The 20,174-nt window shown below is 44.8% G+C and overlaps 1 protein-coding gene across 1 annotated transcript in view; it reads left to right on the top strand.

The window, feature by feature from the left end:
• WDR7 (WD repeat domain 7) overlaps positions 1-20,174 on the top strand; it is a gene marked incomplete at its 5' end in the record, with an annotated part of 300,870 nt that overhangs the window by 171,478 nt on the left and 109,218 nt on the right. Inside the window, one exon of the mRNA XM_015405476.1 lies at positions 11,639-11,825. Coding sequence (XP_015260962.1) covers positions 11,639-11,825 — 187 coding nt within the window. The remainder of the gene's footprint in view (positions 1-11,638; positions 11,826-20,174) is intronic.

The following is a 20,174-nucleotide window of genomic DNA, read 5'->3' as shown; positions in this document are numbered from 1 at the left end:
TTCAAAATTTCCGGAAATTTTACATCTCTAAGCAGAAGTATTTTGTTGTCATAGAGATGGCATTATATATTCTATTGGTTATCTGAGTAGGCTACTGGCTGCTACCATCATATGAACACTAACTACAACTACTAGCACTTTACTATGATTTTATAATTTGTTTTAATTGTAATTATGCTTTTAATGTAACTATCTGCTTTTATGTAAGCCGCCCTGATCTGGCTCCGGCCGGGAGGGCAGGGTAAAAAAAAATCTGAAAAATAAATAAATAGGAAAGAGATGAAAGATAAAGAATATAGGATGCATTATCTATTTACCGTAGGTACTCACTTGCTGCTACGGCATTATTTTCTACTGATGTGATAACATTTTTCTACATTGCATCTAATGATATAATTCTGAATCATGTATAATATTCTGTGCCTGTCTCAGGTATCTGTAATCCGAGTCCTAGTACATTGTTTATTAGATGGTCACATTGCCTTCCTGTGTAAATATGCCTTGAGTCTCAATGAAAAAGGTGGACTGTAACATACATAGTAATAATAATGTCCTGTGTAGATCTGTGATGTGGCCTCATCTGGAATACTACGTACTGTTCCAGTTATGTATCTCAGCAGCAGTGTTCCCTCTAAGCTGAGTTGGTGTGAGCTAGCTCACACCAACTCAGCTTAGAGGGAACATTGCTCAGCAGAGATATTTTCAGAGCTGGGAAAAGTGCAGAGTGCAGACCAAGAAGTTGGAGCACCTTCCCCATGATAAAGATTAAAAAGATTGAGACTTTTCAGTTTAGAAAAAAAGATAACCAATGATAGAGGTTTTTAAAATTATCCCTGGGATAGATAGAGAGGACTTTTTCTCCCTCTCCCATAATACTGGAACTTGGGAGTCATCCAGTGAACTTAATGTGGAATCAGGATAGACAAAAGGAAGTGCTAATTTACCATTGAGAACTACAGACTTCACTGCCACTGGATATGGCGATCACTCCAAGCATATAGGTAAAGGTTTTCCTTGCTCGAAAGCCAGTTGAATCCGACTCTATAGTTGTGGTGCTCATCTCTGTTTCCAAGCCGAAGAGCCAGCGCTGTCCGAAGACTTTTCCGTGGTCATGTGGCCAGCATGACTAAACGCCAAGGCGCACAGAATGCTGTTACCTTCCCACCGAAGCAGTACCTATTTATCTACTTGCAATTTCTTGCTTTTGAACTGCGAGGTTGGCAGGAGCTGGAACCAGAGATGGGAGCTCACTCTGTCATGCGGCACACTCGGGTCTTGAACTGTTGAACTACAGACCTTCCAGCCTGCAGTTCAGCGTCCTAACCACTTGAGCCACTGCTCAAGCATAGATGGCTGTAAAAGCAGATTAGACAAATTCCTGGAGGAAAGGTTCAGCACTGCATTGGTTTTTCCCTCCATTGTTTTATCTAACCCACAACAGAAATCCCCCTCTGCATTTCATGCTGCTTCCGCTTCCTTTGATCATCGGATTTTATGGTAGCCTCCACACTCCAGGTCGCTTTCCCTTTCTTTGATCTTCCGGATTTTATGGTACCTTCTGCATAGATTTACAGCCGTTTTATGGCTGTTCAGGGGTGACTTTGCAGTCAGTACAGCGTTGCCCTCCAGGTGTTGAGCTGTACTTTTTCCTCCCAGTTGAGAAAACGTGGAGCGAATGCGAGATGCAGAATCGCCCTGTGTCTTTCTCCCTCCCACTACATCTATCTATCTTGCTTTCTCCCCTCCATTACTCTCTTTCTTTCTCTCCCTCCCTCAGTCAGTTACTTGGATCCCGCCCGCTGCTGGCTCATCCCTGGCTCATGGGGCCTGTCTGTCTCTCTCATGGCCTGCACTCCCACCAGCCCTGTCCCAGCTTTCTGGTCAGGGCACCTCCAGACTGCCTGCCCAGCTCCGTCCTAGCACCATCTGCCCAGCACCCTCACACGGGGCCCATGCCAGCCCGTTGTGCCCCAGCAGCAGGAGCAGGATGCGCGACAGCGGCAACAGCCACAGAGCGTCAACCAGCTTCTACGGCGTCTGCCTGATGGCGATGCCGCTGCAGCTGACCCCGTAGGACCTGCCAGGGTGGGCAAGGACAAAGGCAGAGGAGGCCTGCCCCCCAGACAATCCCGGCTCTTGTGACCCAGCAGTGGGAGAAGCTGCCTGGCATTGGCAGCAGCCACAGAGGGCTGCCCACAACTCCAGCACCTCTGCGGCTCAGAAGCTGGTGAGGAGAGGAAGCAATGGTAGGGTTCGTGGCAGTAGCACCTGCCCCCCCGCGCCCCACCCTTAGGACTGCAGGCTCACAGTGTTCTGAAAAGAAGTAGGCCTGGCTACAGTGGCAGCTCTGCACAGGTGCCAAGATTTGGGGGAGGGGGTTAACCATACTGTCCACTTTTAATAAGTTTTTTTTAAAAAAAGAAAAAATGCGTGCATGTGTGCCTGGAAGTCATGGCGACCTCTGGTGACTCCTGCTGGGGCACGGAGGACATTCAGAGGAGTGGCTTGATAGCCTGCCTCTGCCTCCCAGCCCTGGTATTCTTTGGATGTCTCTCATCCGAATACTTGCCAGGGACCTCACCTGATGTGCAGAAGTTTCCAGAAGAAATACCGCTTGGCTTCCATGAACTGAGGAGACAGGGCTTGCCTGGGCTATCCAGGTCAGGGCCTTTTAGTAAGTTTTTTAATTATTATTTTTCCCCCCCTGCAAACCTGGTGGTTCCTCCAAGTTTTTAGAACACCGTCCTTTCTCTCCATCTGGCCCTGATCTACAGATTTAAGTTATCTGCAGATCAACGTAAAGTTGGCTGTTAGAATATTTTATAAGGACAAGATTCAAGTCCAGTAGTATCTTCTACTGCAGACCAACACAGCTACCCAACTGAAGCAATGAAAGAGATATAAATACACAGGATTTCTGCATTGACCCCTCCACCACCTGTCTGTACTCATGCCCCCAACCACCCAGAGTCATTAAGGAATGGCATGTGGGTAGAGCACAGTGGTGGCACTCCTGATGGCAGTGGCAGGTGGTACAGGCAACTGAGCATGGGCAGTGGGACAGCTTGTGAGCAAGAGAAGGATGCACAGGCAGTGCAGAGCATGCAGGTGTGGGGGGGGGAGGGCATGAGGGGCCCCCAGGCACTGTCTGCCCAGGGCCCCCCAAAACCTGAAGCCGGCCCTGTTTAGATCAGATCACATCTGGCCTACTTTCAGCTCTTGAAGTTCACTGCGTAAAACAGAAGGCTATTAATAATATTTCATTTTATTGTAGTGGTTTTTGATATTTGCACTCATAAGCTGTAGACGTCATTCGGATAGGCCTCTCGTTATTTGGCATGAGCTACCCACTGCCATTTGGATAAGAGGGTGTGATTTTTGTTCCTCTCCCAAAGCTGCACACGGGCTAGAACAGGGAGCTCTGATCTGGGGCGTGATGGAAGCACGAACCATTACAAAGAAAAAACTTAGCCAACGTGCCCCACCCAAAAGGGTGCTTGCCAGCTCTGTCCTGTCCTGTCGTTGCCCATTCGTATTTTGCAAAACTCACTGGCCCCTGTAGCTGATTGTAATCCTTTGAGCTATTATGTACACTTGTCAGCAGACGCTGAGTAAATATGCAAGGCCCCTGCCTCTGCCCCTCCTCGCTAATGCAAGCCTTGGCTACTGTACCAAGGCCGATGCGTATCGGCGGATTTTGCATTAGCATAGGTGCTGCTGCTCATCCTGCCCTAGATAATGGACTCAAAGGTTAAGAGCAAAGGATCGCAACAGCGCCAATCAGCCGAGGCTTTTCTGGGGCTAATTACCTCTTCACTGCGCTGACTCTAATGTGACATGTTTATTGCCTTAACTAACAACTCATTAGCTTAGTTGATGTTTTTGTCAATATTAATTCGTTCATTTAAGCCAAGTCAAAGCTTAAACAAAGATGTCCAGACTGAGAAGTGGGCAGCCCAGTGACTTTTTTTGTTTAGTTCGTCTCCCCCCCCCCTTTCCCCCACCTCAATTTAAACAAGATAAATGTTGACATGAGAAATATTTAAGAGCGTCTGTAGGTAGTTATAGGTGTTTGCTGATGTGTTAGCGTTCAAGGGCCGGGGTGCTTTATTTAAATAAAGGGGAGGCTTAAAGGGTCCGGGAGTGAAATGTTTAATAAATTAAAATGCGCACGGTGTGGGTGTCTCGGGAAGAGACGGCCGCTGTGCTTTTGAAAAGGAGTTCGGTCTCCAGTCAGTTAAACTGGGCTGCCTAGGAAGACATGCTGATTGGCCAGCTCCTCTTAGCGGCTAAATATGGTAGGCGGTGTGTTCAATAAAACAAACATAAGAAGCTGAGTTTTGAGAACTGCCTGCAGGAGGTGGGTGGGGGGGAACCCCATAAAAATCAATACTTTATCTCAACCACAGCAATAAGTAGCTAAATGAATGATATTAAAAAGAGCCACTGTATAATAGCATCAGAGTAATGATCAATTACATCTATCTGGGAAAGTTACTTGTTTAGCTCTCATTCACATTTTACTAATGGATGATTGCTGCAGTTCATTATTTCAGCGTGCTTCATTTGGAAATGAAAATAATCCATTACAAGTTTCATTATCGCGATTTCAGAATGCATGATCTGGATGTGGAAACTAATATGACAGAGGGTTGTACCGGGGCTGGCCTTCTGTGTGGTTTCCCCCCCCCCTTTTTTTCTTTTTTTTAAAAAAGGAGTTTAAAAAAGGGTATGAAGGAGAAGACCAAATTAATTTTGCATTTAACAGGCTAGGAGCTGATGATGTAGCAGAGTATGGATCGCGACGTTCGCAGTCACTTTCCCTAATTGAATGTAGCCGTTAACTCCGGTGCAGTAAATGTAAATGAAAATGTGGGGTTTATTGTGTTATCTGTAGAGAGCTGTAAATGTACAAAGTGCTTTTCAGAGCCCATCACTGCATAGGGATGTTGTGCCAAAGCGACTGGTGTCCATAAAGCTGGAAGAGCGCATAGGGAGATCAGTATAGGATGGACTTAACGGCAGCAAATTGGAAGGATGAAAGCATTTATTTTTTTTAAATGCAGCTTCGCAAGACATGTTGGAGGGCAAGGAGGAATGTGAAGAGAGTATACATGACTGTCTGCAGGTATCTAGTTAGACTGCTTACAGACCTGATCTGGAAAGCGCACAATAAAATGCCCTATAAAAATATGCCCTATAACTAAAAATCCTTTCCAGTCAAGACCCTAACCAGCAAAACCTAACTAAGCGACAAGGCCTTGCAGAGCTTCAAAGAGATCTAAGCTTTAGCGAGTGATGCTTTCCTCCAGAATCCTTGGTTGAGGTCAGCTGTGCGATCCAAACTGCCGCAAGCGATATTCCATGTGCCTGTTGCTGCACATTAACAAGCAAGCTCCACTGAGATCTCTGCTAGCCTTGTATTTACTTCCCTGGGAAATTCCTCCAGAGTCTTCCCTGACCTCAGAGCCATGCATCCATAACACATGAGCATGACTAGGGGGAAAGATCTCTGGCTCTGAAAGGATTCAGCCACTCAACTGGTCACTTGTTCTTCTCCCCCTGCAAAATATATCATCTTGGGGCATATCTTTTCATCCCCCCAACATTGCAACTGAGTGTACCTCTTTACCTTCCAGTGTATAAGTGGGTGGCTTAGGACAGCCGTATTCAAGCTTTTTCCTGCCAAACTAGCAGTTCGAAAGCAAGAAATTGCAAGTAGATAAATAGGTACCACTTCAGTCGGAAGGTAACAGCGTTCCGTGCGCCTCGGCGTTTAGTCATGCCAGCCACATAACCACGGAAATGTCTTCGGACAGCGCTGGCTCTTCGGCTTTGAAACGGAGATGAGCACCGCAGCCCTAGAGTCGGATTCGACTGGCTTTCGAGCAAGGGAACCTTTATTCAAGCTTTTAGAAGTGGGAGAAGAGATTGGATTTATACCCTGCCCTTCACTACCCAAAGGAGTCTCAGAGCGGCTTACAATCTCCTTTTTCTTCCCCTCTCCGCAACAGACACCCTGTGAGGTAGGTGGGGCTGAGAGAGCTCTCTCGAGGACTGTCCTTGAGAGAACAGCTCTGAAAGAACTTGTGACTGACCCAAGGTCACACCAGCAGCTGCAGGTGGAGGAGTGGGGAATCAAACCCGGTTCTCCCAGACTAGAGTCCGCACTCCTAACCACTACACCAAACTGGCCCTCTACCTGTTGCTTGTCAGATGGTGCAAGATACATACACAGCTGCCACCAGCTGCCACCGTGGAAGCTTTTCGGAACAGAGAACATTTAACCACCTGGAACTCTCTTTGTAACGGCATGCATGGAACACACATGCAAGGAACTGAGTCAAGCTAAAACAAATGTCTCTCGATATCAGTGGTTGAAGAGCCGATGGAAGAAAATAATGCCACCTTAAGATAATAATACGTTCATTAATAGCTCAATTAAAGTTACAGCCTCTGGAGATTCCTTATTATAAGCACTTTAAAACCAAATTAGTTTGCTAAGATTTATGTTATTACAAAGAATGCCAAATGAATTAATAATGATTGGCCACTTACACTGAGTGTTGCTAAGTGACCAAAACCTTCCCCCACTACAGCATCTCAGGCCACGGAATATAGTTTGCATAAAAGTAGTACTTCTGGGAATAGCCTCAAGATATCAGGCTGAAACTTTCTGGGAGTCCTGGATTCTAGTTCTGCCGCCTTTCACTTCGGCAGAAAAGGACTATAGGTTAGTGTTGGGTGTTACAAGTCAAAACACTTCAGTATTTACAGGGTTAATGATGTTTGTTATGATCAACAGGAAGTCACATGTTTGTTTGTAACCAACCTGTTTAGATAATAGAATGCCCGGGAACTTTGGAGCTAACTTGCTAGTCTGATTGGAAACCAAGGTGTCAAGTATTTAGCATATTGGCTTCTCTTTCCTCTCTTTGTTCTGACTGAGAAGGAGACACCATTCTCTTCCCGTTTTACCTTTTAGCTGTAAGGATGTAGCCATATTAGCTCTTTGTTATTTTCATATCCTGTGTACCTTTTTCCCATGTTAGGTTTATAGTAAACTTTTATATGTTAAAACACACCATGGACTCAGTCTCTTAATACTCTGCTGACTTACTCAAAAAGAATCCCAACAGTTAGTAGTAGGAGACATGCAGAAGATCCCATCCCTGGTACCTGGGATTAAAGAATCTCAGGTAGTGGAATTAGTGGTAGCAGAATTAGTATTTGGGGTAGACCGCTTAATGGACAAATAGTCTAGCTTGGTCCGCTGCATAGCGACCCTGCTGTTCCTTGGTAGTGTCCCATCCAGGGGTCGTTTCGTAGAAAAAGAGCTAGGGGAACTCATTAGCATAACTCATTAGCATATGCTACACCCCCTGTCATTAGCATATGCCACACCCCCTGACATCAGGGGCCCGGCGGTGGACCTGCAAGGCCGGCGGGAGTGCAAGGAAGCCCCGCGAAGGCCCTCCCTGGCCCCAGGCAGGCAGGGGTGGGGAGAGGCAGGGAGGAAGCAACTTACCCTCCCTCTTCTCCTGCCTCCTCCTGGCTGAATGAGGGCTGGAAGCGGGGCGGCCGGAAGCAGGGAGCGGGGCTTCATCATGTGCCCCGCCCCCTGTACCTCACCCGGCAGAACTGCGATCCCCCGCGATCCCCCCCGAAATGACCTCTGGTCCCATCCAAGTACTAACCAGGGACTCCTTAGCCCGAGCCATCCAGGTTAGGACATTCTAACCTAGGGGTTCTCAAACATGGTTGGGCCCTCTTCAAGCACCACATAGACCAAAGCAAAAAGAGGCAGTTCTCTGCCATCAGATTAGGCAATTCAGTGCAGAAGGGGGTGAGTGGAGACATTTACGCTGGGTCTGAAATTCTCAGAGACAGGGCTGGGCTGACTTAATGGTCTCCACTGATGCATATTATGTTTAGAAGGCCATTGTGCATGCTCTGATGGTGCATACTCTTAACAGTTTAAAGCATAACTAATGGTGCTTAGTGGCCCTGTGCAGGCTTGCTTAAATACAGAAATGCCTTGCGGAATCAGAAGAAAGAAGCCCACTGAGCACACAGCTGTATTTGTGCATTTTTAGAAAAATCCCAGCGAGCAGTAGGCGGTCCCACCAGCCTCTAGCCAGCAGCTTACGTGCCAGCATCTCCGCAGAGAGCAAGTACCCATCCCCTTCCCTTATTCCTTCTGAGTCACTTTGGTGTAGTGCTTAGGAGTGCGGACTCTAAACCCGGGAGAACCGGGTTTGATTCTCCACTTCTCCACATGCAGCTGCTGGGTGACCTTGGGCAAGCCACAGCTCTCTCAGAGCTGTTCTCTTAAGAGCAGTTCTCTCAGAGCTCTCTCAACCCCGCCTACCTCACAGGCTGTCTGTTGTGGGGAGGGGAAGGGAAAGGAGTTTGTAAGCCTCTCTGAGACGCCGAGTGAAGGGCGGGGTATAAATCCTCTTCCTCTTCTCTTCTGCTGTTCAAAGTGCTGTTGCAAAACTCCCATTTTGTTTCTCCTCAGAGTTTTGGACTCCCATGAGTGACCTGCTGCTGTCTGTCTGTTTTGCCTGCACAGGCAAAGGCCCCTGCTTGTGTTTGCCATCATAGTCGGATCTATAAAAGCAACAGCTTTTAACCAAAGAAAAGGACTAAATTAAGCACACGGCCATGAAGCATATTCATGGCGAGGTTAAGTTGAAGGGCCAGGACGCCTTCATTCTCCTCTTGCTGTATTACTCACATGAATTTAATTCCTGACACAGCACAATTCATACAGATTGAAAGCCCCTTCTAGTGGTTGCTCAAATGATGTCACCAGCATGTTGTGAAGGGGTCATTAAAGATTATGCATGTATTCTCGTTAGAGTCTAGCAGGCCTGCTTTCTCCCCCCCCCCCCGCGCTATTAAAGCTTGGTAGAAAAGCAGTTGACATTATTGCGAGAACTGCTTGATCAACTCTTGCCGGGGTGTCGGGGAGAGCTTCTGACTGCATGTGCTTAGGCCCGGTTAAGATGCCGCTTGGTACCTGCTCGGTCTCCTCAGAGCATAGAGAGCTGATGCAGGCCCCCAATGTAGTTGGTGTCCCAGCGAGTTGCAGATTATACGAGCCATCGCACCTATGTGTGGGGGTCACGCAGCTGCTATAAGCTGCAATTGCCACACATACCCCCCCCCCTTTGGAGGTACCAGTTCATGTAGCAACTCCCCTCCGCATGATGTCGGCTGTGTTGCAAGCCTGCTGCTTGCTCTATGCATTCTCCGAGCAATCATATACTGGCCAGGACGAATTTAACTGTGCCATAGGTTAGGAATGTTCCATTGCTTAGAGCATAAAGTGGGTTTATCTTCCTCATGTCAAAGATGGAAGGGGGATGTAAAGAAGCTTGTGAAGGGTGGGAGCATATGTAGGCAGAACAAGTACATTTCAGAATCTTTGTTCCGCCACATTTCTGTAATTGTAACTAGTAAATTAGGGTTTCCATATTTTGAAAAGCAAAAGAGAAGGATCTATTTCCTGACGGACAACTTCAAACAAATGATTGCTGTGACAAATCTCATTTTAAAGACTCCCTACTATTTAAGCTGTGGTAATTGCTACTAACTAGGAATCCTCCTAATCAGTGCTCCCTCTAAGCTATGGAGTCCTGTGTGCAAAAATTCTACTTTGTGAGCTACTGGCATTAAAGCTGTGAGTGAGCGATTTGGCTGCTGCATAAATTAGTTCGCTCTGGAGCCCTTCTTCCTGAGCTGAGACAAAAATGTGTGAGCTGGAGGCTAAAAAACTGTGAGCTAGCTCACACTAACTCAGCTTAGAGGGAACTCTGCTCCTAACCTTCCAACCCAAAAAGAGAACATTTTCATCAGTGTCCTAAAAGAGCCCAAAAGAGGACAGACGCACTCACACACAAAGAGGTAACCCTAAAGTAAATAATATTACAGTGCCATCAAAGGGTAGACACTGCACGTTTAAGATGCCCTTCATGTTACGACTTCGGGATGGTCAACGATAAGCGTGGGTTTTCATCCAGAGTTTAGTTCATACATGTTACCAGACAGTGATTCAGCGCACAGTGGTGCCTGGAGCTGCACACAAAACTTTTTAAATGTACAAAAAGTGTTATGGAGTAATTCTGTTGATTACTTATTGGTTTTTGAGCTCTGATCTAGGAGCTGGTTCTTATCTTTTATCTGGAACCCACATATCTCAAGGATGGTCTGTGTCCCTTTGGACTTGTGCTGCAGTTATAGTTTTCTCAACAACTCCTGCTTACTCATGCTGCCCCCTCAGAGAGTTTGCTCTTCTTCAGTCTGGGCTAGAGCTTTTTCAGTTGTAACGCTGTAGTCATGGAGCCTGAGGAGGTATGAAAACTGCCACCCCAAATGATTTCTGCAGATAACGTTTCACCAAGGGCTTTGTGTTGATACTGCTGTCCAAGAGCTCTTTGTGATACATTGCATCATAGAACCATAGAATGTTTCTCCCTCAGAGTAGTTCTAATATATTTAAGACAATGGGGGTCCTTATTCTTCTACTTTTCTAACAGTCCCTGAGATAAATCACTGACTCCCAAAGTCTCTTCCTTCAGAAGATTTCAGACCAAGAGCAAAAGCGTCTCAAAAGGCGAATGAATCTTCTCCCTCCAGATCTGCTGTTTTATGTGCTCTCTCACCCAATGCTGGCCAATCAGAGAGTAAGTAGAGCAGCCAATCACATAAGCTCTTCTCTCCAGGGAAGATTAACTCCCTGACTCTCTGACACAAGCAGCATTTTAAAAAGCCTGCTTTTCTTTACAATCCGTCACACATGCCTTTTTACTTTGCTTTTTCTTCTTTCCTTTTGTGTATAATTCGGTGATGCTTACTCTGTATGTTGTCCTTAAGACCATAATAATAAACTATACTAATTTGGTGATGTGTGAGGACCAGCAACTTTGGATATCTGAGTTTCTCAGCTGAAATAGAATTGTACTAAATAAGGCCCAGATTCAATAGAGAAGATCATTTTGGTGGTGGGCAGGTGTTTGCAAAGGGCTGCTGCTACTGCTGTTGCTTTAATGCAGCCCTTGAGAAAGCCAGTGGCCATTGGATGAGTTTCCAGGTGCATGTGTGTTCTTGTGTCATATCAGGGCTCAGTGATATGGGTTTCTTAATGAGTAGGTTTCCATGCTGGGTACCAGCTATTTCAAAACACATAAAGGTAGAGATAAAGGTTTCCCTTGTTCGAAAGCCAGTTGAATCCAACTCTAGGATTGCGGTGCTCATCTCTGTTTCCAAGCCGAAGAGCCAGTGCTGTCCGAAGACGTTTCCGTGGTCATGTGGCCGGCATGACTAGACGCCGAGGCACACGCTGTTACCTTCCCACCGAAGCGGTACCTATTCATCTACTTGCAATTTCTTTCTTTCGAACTGCTTGGTTGGCAGGAGCTGGAACCAGAGACAGGAGCTCACTCTGTCATGCGGCAACTCAGGTCTCGAACAGCTGAACTACCGACCTTCCACAGCCTGCAGTTCAGCGTCTTAACCACTTGAGCCACCGCAGCTCCTCAAAACACATAGAAAGACATTTAAAATCAGGAGAATTAGGCTTGATCTCTTTTCCTGACTCTGGGTTTGTTTTTGTTTTTTTCTTATACGACAGGTAAGGCTTTGACATACCTTCTGCTCCAGCCTCCCAGCCTCAAACTTCCTCCACACAGCACCATCAGGAGAACCGCCATTGATCTCATAGGACGAGGGTTTACAGTGTGGGAGCCTTACATGGACGTGTCCGCTGTTTTGATGGGCCTGCTGGAGCTCTGCGCAGATGCTGAGAAACAGCTTGCCAAGTACGTACTTCTTTCCCTTCAAATTACTGGCTGGGAATGCCGTATGGTGATGTACTTCATTTGTGGAATCTGGTGACACTGAGTTCCTGTTCGTGGGAGGGGGACCTCTTGTAGGGTTGCCAGTCCCTAGCTGGGGGCCGGGGATCCCCCGGGTTTGTGGGCTCCTGCCCACCGCTGGCCAACTGGCCAGCAGGAGGAAATATCCCCTCCCCCCAGCAATGTGGAGCAACATGCCTACGTCACCTGGAAGTGGTGCAGATATGTTGGTGACATTGGGTGACGCTCTGGTTTTTGGGCAAAACTCTATGGTTTGAGGACGATTTTAGTGCTGTGTTTACTGCAGTGTAGTACATGACACACACACACCCAAATTTGTTACATCTTCAGACGTTTCAGGGATGTGTGTCACCAGGAAATGGCTACCATAGTGGCAGGGACAATCATAGGATTGTTGAAGGTAGTATTGGACTAATTGCTGCGGAGAAGGTACTCTGCTTTCAATGTCCCAAGGAAGAGGGAAATGTACTCCTTCACAGCCGTGAGGAGAGAATCGCAGGTCCATCCAGGATGAGCTCAGCATGTTGCTAGTCAGTCAGTCAGCAGCTACAGACCCGTCTGAAGCTCCCTCCCCCCCCCCCCGCCATCCTTTCCTCCCTTTGCATTTCTAAGCTAAGACTCAGCAAGCAAATGGGTGCCCAGAAATTAATTGGTGGGCACTGTGGCTCCTTTGGGCACCATGTTGTGGACACAGCTAATGCCAGACTGACTTATTTTAGCAAACTCCTGATGTTTGCGATCTGGTGACACAAGCTGGTTTCCATCCTGGTCTTAGCATGTTACACGCCATAAAGAATACAATGTGGGCTCATCTGTTGTCAGCAGGTTGATGTGTTAAAACATATGCAGCATCCAAAGCAGCCAGTTGAGCTAGATGACTTTCAGATGCTGCCAGGACTATGATTCTATGACGCATAACACTGTCGGTAGCAAGTTCTACATACTCCTGCCCTAAATCAGATCCTGCCCTTTGTGTTTTATTGGGAACCATCATTTTAAGAGTTCCGGTTAGCGGGGATAGCAGAGAAGCCTTTATCTGTACGTTTGGCTTAACCATTCATAAACAGATTTATGGACAGTTAAAAATATCAAGATCAATGGGAAATCAATGGCAATCAACATCAATGGGAAATCTTTAAACACTTGACAAAATAATTAAAAAAATATTTAACTACTAACTTTTGAACTACAAGTTGTTTGGCATCTGCTGCTGTTTCTTCAGTTCTCTGGCAGACATGAAACTGTAGTGAATGAACTTCAGTCACAGACCTGTACTTTAAGTATATTTAGCTGTAGTCTGAATAACATTCATCCTGGTGATGGGTGGAAAGTGCCATCAAGTCACAGCTTACGGTGACCCCGTAGGGTTTTCAAGGCAAGAGACATTCGGAGGTGGGTTTGTCATTGCCTATCTCTGTGTCATGGCTCTGGAATTCCTTGGAGGTCTCCCATCCATATACTACCCAGGGCCATTCTTGCTTAGCTTCCGCCAAGATCGGGCTAGCCTAGGCTATCCAGGTCAGGTCAGCATTCATTCTACAGAGAATTGATCCATAGTGGTAGCCAGTGTTCCCTGTAAACTGAGTTAGTGTGAGCTAGCTCGCAGTTTTTTTAGCCTCCAGCTCACACATTTTTGTCTTGGCTCAGGAAGGATGGCTCGAGAGCAAACTAATTTATGCAGTAGCCAAGTCGCTCACTCACAACTTTAATGCCAGTAGCTCACAAAGTAGAATTTTTCCTCACGAGATTCCACAGCTTAGAGGGAGCATTGGTGGTAGCCAGTGTTCCCTCCAAGCTGAGTTAGTGTGAGCCAGCTCACAGTTTTTTTAGCCTCTGGTTCACACATTTTTGTCTTAGCTCAGGAAGGATGGCTCCAGAGCAAGCTAATTTATGCAGCAGCCAAACTGCTCACTCCCAACTTTAATGCCGGTAGCTCACAAAGTAGAATTTTTGCTCACAAGACTCCATAGCTTAGAGGGAGCCATTGGTGGTAGCTTTTATTTTTCTTTGCGGAAGTGTGTGTGTTGTTTAAGGCACGAATCTGTTCCAAATTTAATCTGAAAAGTAAATGTAATTTTATATCCGTATAATCCTGTGAGTCCTAGCTTTATGAAAATACTGAAATTGCGTTAGTGGTCCCTCATCTCTCTCATCCAACTGTAGCCCAAAATTTCAGGGATAGTGAGGAGAAAAGCAGGGAAACCGAGACAGATTGTTTGTTTGATGTTTACTATGGGTGTTTTTATATGTTATGCAATTAGCGATGAGCTGAACTTCGGCACTATATTCACATGCTGCAAACTGGTGGGGCTTTTTCGGCTATAGGGGGAGGGGTCATTATGAGGTGCAAAGATTTAACCCCGCTTTCCCATGCTGGTGACTATGCTTTCAGTTGCTGTGTTGGGCCATTTTTTTCATGTACTTTCTCCAAAATATGGCATAGTGTTGTTTCCTGTACTTTAATATGACCTCCTGATGACACCACATAACCAATAAAATGTGTGTGTCACATCCTGGCCCTATTCTTGTGTTCTGAGGGTAAAGTTTTTGTAAAAAAATAGAATGTTGTGCCCTAAAAGAGGGAGCATGGTCAATGTCCGGACTACATAAAGGAGCAGCAAAAATGGTAAATGGGGTACATACTGCCTAAGCTGTATCTCTGCTCCCCCCTCAAGCTAAGAAAGTTCTAGAAAGAATTTTTAACAGAGGAAAATATACAGCTACAAACGCATGTTTGCTACCAAGTGGATGCTTGACGGGTATCCAGAGCCAATCCTGACTATCTGATGCCTGCTTGTGCAGAACATGTGTTTTCAAGCACTTGTTTGTTGCATACAAATCATGCCTTTTTAGAAAAGTAGTGGTACACCTAAAAAAAAGCTATTGTGTGTGGGAGGCCCCTGGGAAAGTTGCTATAGGTAGGGTTTCATTAAGCACCCTGGTTTTCCTATTATCACTCATTCTGATCTGTGGTTAGAACATAAGAAAAGCCATGTTGGATCACGCCAATGGCCCATCCAGTCCAACACTCATAGAATCATAAGTGCCACACTCAAAATAAGAAGGAAGCCCGTTACATCAGTTCATATTTCTTTTATTTGCTGAAGAGTATTAAGACCAGGCTATTCCACACCATTTTTAGCGGTGGTTATAATAACAAACAAAGTATGCAAAATTACAAAATGTCATTCAATTTCTACGCAACTTTCCCCCCAAAACAAGTTGTTAATTCAGTGTAGCAATCTTGCCATTCCAGTTCAAGGAGGATGTAACGGTTTGCTTTTTGAGCTTCTTGAAAGCTTATCATATTTGCTTAAAACAAACAAACAAACAGAGGCTCCTGAAATACTTTAATGCAACTAGCATACTCCATACAAGGGGACTCAACGATTCCTTTTTTCAACAATGCTATATACATCGTCCTATTTTCATAATCGTGTTAATGAGTTGCTCGTGTTTTCCCTTGCATGAGTGATCACAGTGATTCTTTTCCGGTTTTCAATCTGACTCAGATTTCAATATGTGTACTGGAAGACCTTTTTTTCTCCTTTAAATTCATACACTGTTCAAGCCCAGCGACCTGCAGTTACGTAATCGGCATATACCAATTAAAATGACCTTGAGGAATCTGTATAGATACTTTTGTGTATCATCCTTCCCCCCCCCCCTTACAATTTGAGTTCTGTTTCATGGAAAATATGCGCACAAGGTATTCACTCGGTTCTGAAAAATATAACCCGCAAGATAACTGAGAATACAGCTGGTACTTCTCTGCTCTATTCCGACTATCGCAGTCCTTCACCAGAAGCAAAATAGAAATGCAGAAGTTGTAGTGGTGACGTGCTGAAATTTATAACTGCATTTGTATAGTATATCAAATATAATTGCAGGTAAATTAAGCCATTCTCTAGGCTTGCTCTGTTGCATAGATATGTTCGCCTTTTCATGAAGCACTCATAATTGTGGCACTAGCAGCCTTCGAGACATGGACAGAACCTTGTATCGGGTGGCTTTTTATGTTGCCATTCGTTATGACTTGAAAAATCCAAACTTTTGATGTTTACTTCTTGCTTAGGGTTGCCAAAAGCAAGTTGGGAAACTCCCAGAGATTTGGGGGGTAGAGCCTGGGGGAGGACAGGGACCTCAGTGGGGTACACGGCCATAGACTCCATTTTCTCCTGCAGAACTGATCTCTGTAGTCTGGAGATGAGCTGTAATTTCAGGAGATCCCCAGATCCCACCTTGAGATTGGCATCCCCATGCTTAACACACACACACACACACACACACACACACACACACACTGTCTGCAAGTCAAACATTGTTATATTTAGCCAAAGGGCATAACAAAAGTTGATATAATACAGATTCACACAAAAATTAGATTTCATTCCAATACAGGCCTCGTTAAATCGATTAGATTTATAACCTCTGATTAGCTACTTTTGTGCTAACTTTTCACAAGTAATAAAAACAAAGTGCAACAGTTTTTTAATCACCAATAGATAGATCTATGCCACCAAATAAAAACAGTTTTGGCTATATTGACAGTTGCGTCATTGGTTCCAAGGTCTCAAACATAACCAAACCACAATTTCCTATCTGTTTCTCATGGCTTAAGTTATATTAGAATCCTGATGTTCAGAGTTTAGGGTTTTTTTTAAAAAAAATTGCCAAAAAAGAAGACGTTCCTACTTAAGTGAATAATTTTTTTTTAACAGTCATAGCCTAATATGCGTCAGTGGCTTATGACACTGTAAGTAATATATCTTAATACTGTTTTGTTGGGGGAACTGGCTGAATGTTATCTACTGTTCTTTAGTGATATTATCATTTTATGTACCCTACCTGGTGAAAAAGAGACAATAAAGGCATCCTGGAGACAAGAATGTGTTTTGATCTGTACACTGCTAGCCAAAAAAAATTATTCCAAGACATGTTCAGCATCTGAGAATATAAATGTCATGGATGAGGAAGCATACTCTTGCATGTATAAATAAGATAACTGCTGTCAAGCTCAAAATACTTTTTCCCTTGATGAATTTTGCACTAGTTTCCATCATTTAATTATTTATGGAATGGATAGTGAGGGAGGAAAAAAAAACCCATGCTTCTCTCAGCGGTCTTAGAACTACAGTTTGCATTTAGCACATAAACAGATTCGGATACATCAAGATTTTTTTTGTATGTGCTTTCAGTGCACTTATCTGGTAACACTTCTTACAAAGATTAATAACATCTGAAATTCAATAAAACTCTAAAGTAATTCCAGGGAATTATAAATGTTTACATTTAAAATTGTCTCACTTCTTATCAGAATGTATCATAGTTAAAAATGTCAATCTCTATATGCCTGTTTTGTTTTTTTGTTTATGGTTTTAGTTTTGGGGGGGAAATACTACCTTAGAAATACTGTGAAATACTAATTCATTTTTGTTTGTTGATAAAAATGGATTTAACCTTGGATTCTTTCCCGCATCTGGCACTATTTGATTTTTTAAAAATATTATTATTCAGTTTTGTACATTGTGTGTGCATATACTAACTTTATTATTCTGAAAACTATTTACTTTCTTAATCCTTTTTAGTATTATTATGTACTGTTGCACTGAACAGGATTTTTTTTTAAAAAAACAAAAAACTGTTCAATACCATGTGATTGATGTGGATTTCCATGTGGTTAGAATGAACCTGCAGGATACCTTTTTTTTTCTCTTTCCAATTGCACCTACTAATCACTCTGAGTCATCGGATGACTCAACTTTGTGCTTTGTGTACATTATGAAGAGGTGCATATTGATAGTGACTCTTTGTATTCCGTGGCATCAGTGAAACAGATTTTCAGACATCAGTTAAAACTATGTTACTTGAGCCCAGGAAATACATGTGTGGTGCTGATTCCGAAGGAAGTGTTTTAATTAAAATCCTTTCCCCAAAAACCCGGGGGGGGGGAGATTGAGAAATGCGCATTGTGCATGCCTGTGCATTAAGCACTGCTTTCATAAAGACCAGGTACAGTTTTTCAGGGATTCTATTTTCGGCTTCCCAGTACACCTCCCTAGCTGTCACAAAGATTAGTATTGCTCTCTCCGTATATACAGAGCCGCTGAATAAATGAATGTATCAGCATGTAGCCTTGAGGAGACCAATGCAATTTTCATCATGATAAATTGCATAATAAGCGAGAAAGTGTTTGCTTATTAATCCATAACAAGATTTAGATTGAAAACGGCCTGTTACATCCGTGACAGGTACAGTGCCGAGTGTAAAGGCGGGGGTGGGGTGGGGACTTAAGAGGGAAAGAAATGGAGCAACAGGGTGCGCAGGGGGTTAAGTGCGCTTCTTACCCTCCCAGTGTCCCGCTGCGCTGCCCCTTTTTTTGTGCCTGATTTACCGTGCACACAATAACAGCGCACAGCTGCCTCGCTTCTCTCTGTGATGTTAAGCATGGTTTATAAAAGAGCTTTTATGTCAAGCGTGTGGTTTCAAGGGGTCGGGCCGGAGGGAGGAGGGGAAAAAATCGCTTCACATTTATTGACAAAAGAAGAAAACACATGCAGTGTTTATCTTTTTGTGTGTTACATGCGTGTGTGTGTCTGCACGCGAGTGTGTGTTGAATAAAATACATTTCCAAGCCGGAGCGTGCTGCTGGAGAGCTTTTGAATTACGCCTCTGCTGTTCTAACCCGGCTCTTCCCTCCTGCCTCCTCCATCACACTGCTCCCCACCACCACCACCACCCTCCAAAACAAAAGATTGGACTGTACGTTGAGTGGAACTGTTCACTCAGGAGGATTAAGAGTATTTTTCTAGCATTAATTAGGCTTTGATTTCTAGGCTTGGACAGCTGTAGGGATCATTGTGGCCCATAATTTCCCCCCACACTCCTTTGAATTTATAAACTGTAGGCCGTGATTTCGGATTACTTTGTACGGCAGGTCCTCGTGTGCGGGGATGTAATTCAACAGCGGCTTTTAATATTTTAATGGGAAGGGGGAGTACGGGCGTAGTTCATCAGTACTGCTTCCATGTATCCCCCTCCCCATCTCAACAGGGTTTGTGCTTAAACGGAACTTGATGGTGTGATCTCCCCCCCCCCACGTTTAGACTGCAGTAGTCAAAGACTGAAAGGAACATAAAGGATCGAAATTGACTGGAACTGTCTGAAGGTGGCTGAACTGGGAGCCAGAAGGTAGCACGCCAGTCAGAAAGACCAGGGTTCAAATTACTCCTATCCAAGAAACACATGCAGGGCCAGCCTTTCCACCCTTGGTGGGGTTACCCCATTTTCAGGTGGGGCTTTAAATAAATGAATTAGCCACAATGTCTAGATGGAACACTCAGTCTGGGGCAGTTATGCTCTGGGCCTACTGGTGGACCTCCTGATGGCACCTGGGTTTTGGCCATTGTGTGACACAGAGTGTTGGACTGGGCCATTGGCCTGATCCAACATGGCTTTTCTTATGTTCTTATGTCCACATGAAGCTGCCTTATACCGATTTACACCTTTTGGTCCATCAGGATCAGTATTGTCTACACAACCTGGCAACAGTTCTCCGAAGATCTCAGACTGAGGGCTTTCGCATCGTCAGAACTAGAGATGCCGGGGTTGAACCTGGGACTTCCTGCATACCAAGTAGATGCTGTATCAAGGAGCCACAGTCCCTCCCTGTGGAAAATGGAAAATCAAGAATGTCCTCCTAACCTACAGGAACAGCTACAACCTTAATGCCAAAGCCAAGATACTACAGCAGTAGAAAAGACCAAGAATCCAGTAGCACCTTAATGACTAGCAAAATTTGTGGCAGGATATGAACTGAAGAATTGAGCAGTAACTCATGAAAGCTCCTACCCTGCCACAGATTCTGTTAGCCTTTACGGTGCTGCTGGACTCTTGTTGTTTTCTGCTGCTACAGATGGACTAACATGGCCACCCATCTTCATCTATTTATTGATAGATCGCCAATTCCTGTGTACACGGGGCTCTGGGCAATGTACAACAAAAGTTAAAATCAAATACCACAAGTTAAAATTCATAGATTCAATAAATACATTAAACAAGGGGCGGGACCCGCGATACTCGCGGGAGGGGGGGAGGGAGCTCCAGGAGGAAGCAGCAGGAGGAGGTAAGTTTTACACGGGGCTCTGGGCAATGTACAACAAAAGTTAAAATCAAATACCACAAGTTAAAATTCATAGATTCAATAAATACATTAAACAAGGGGCGGGACCCGCGATACTCGCGGGAGGGGGGGAGGGAGCTCCAGGAGGAAGCAGCAGGAGGAGGTAAGTT

This window comes from Gekko japonicus, unplaced genomic scaffold (genome assembly GCF_001447785.1).
Source record: "Gekko japonicus isolate JY-2015 unplaced genomic scaffold, Gekko_japonicus_V1.1 scaffold2013, whole genome shotgun sequence".
In the NCBI taxonomy this organism is placed as follows: Eukaryota; Metazoa; Chordata; class Lepidosauria; order Squamata; family Gekkonidae; genus Gekko; species Gekko japonicus.
The sequence above is the reverse complement of the archived record's forward strand: the minus strand, read 5'-3'. Positions and strand labels throughout refer to the sequence as shown.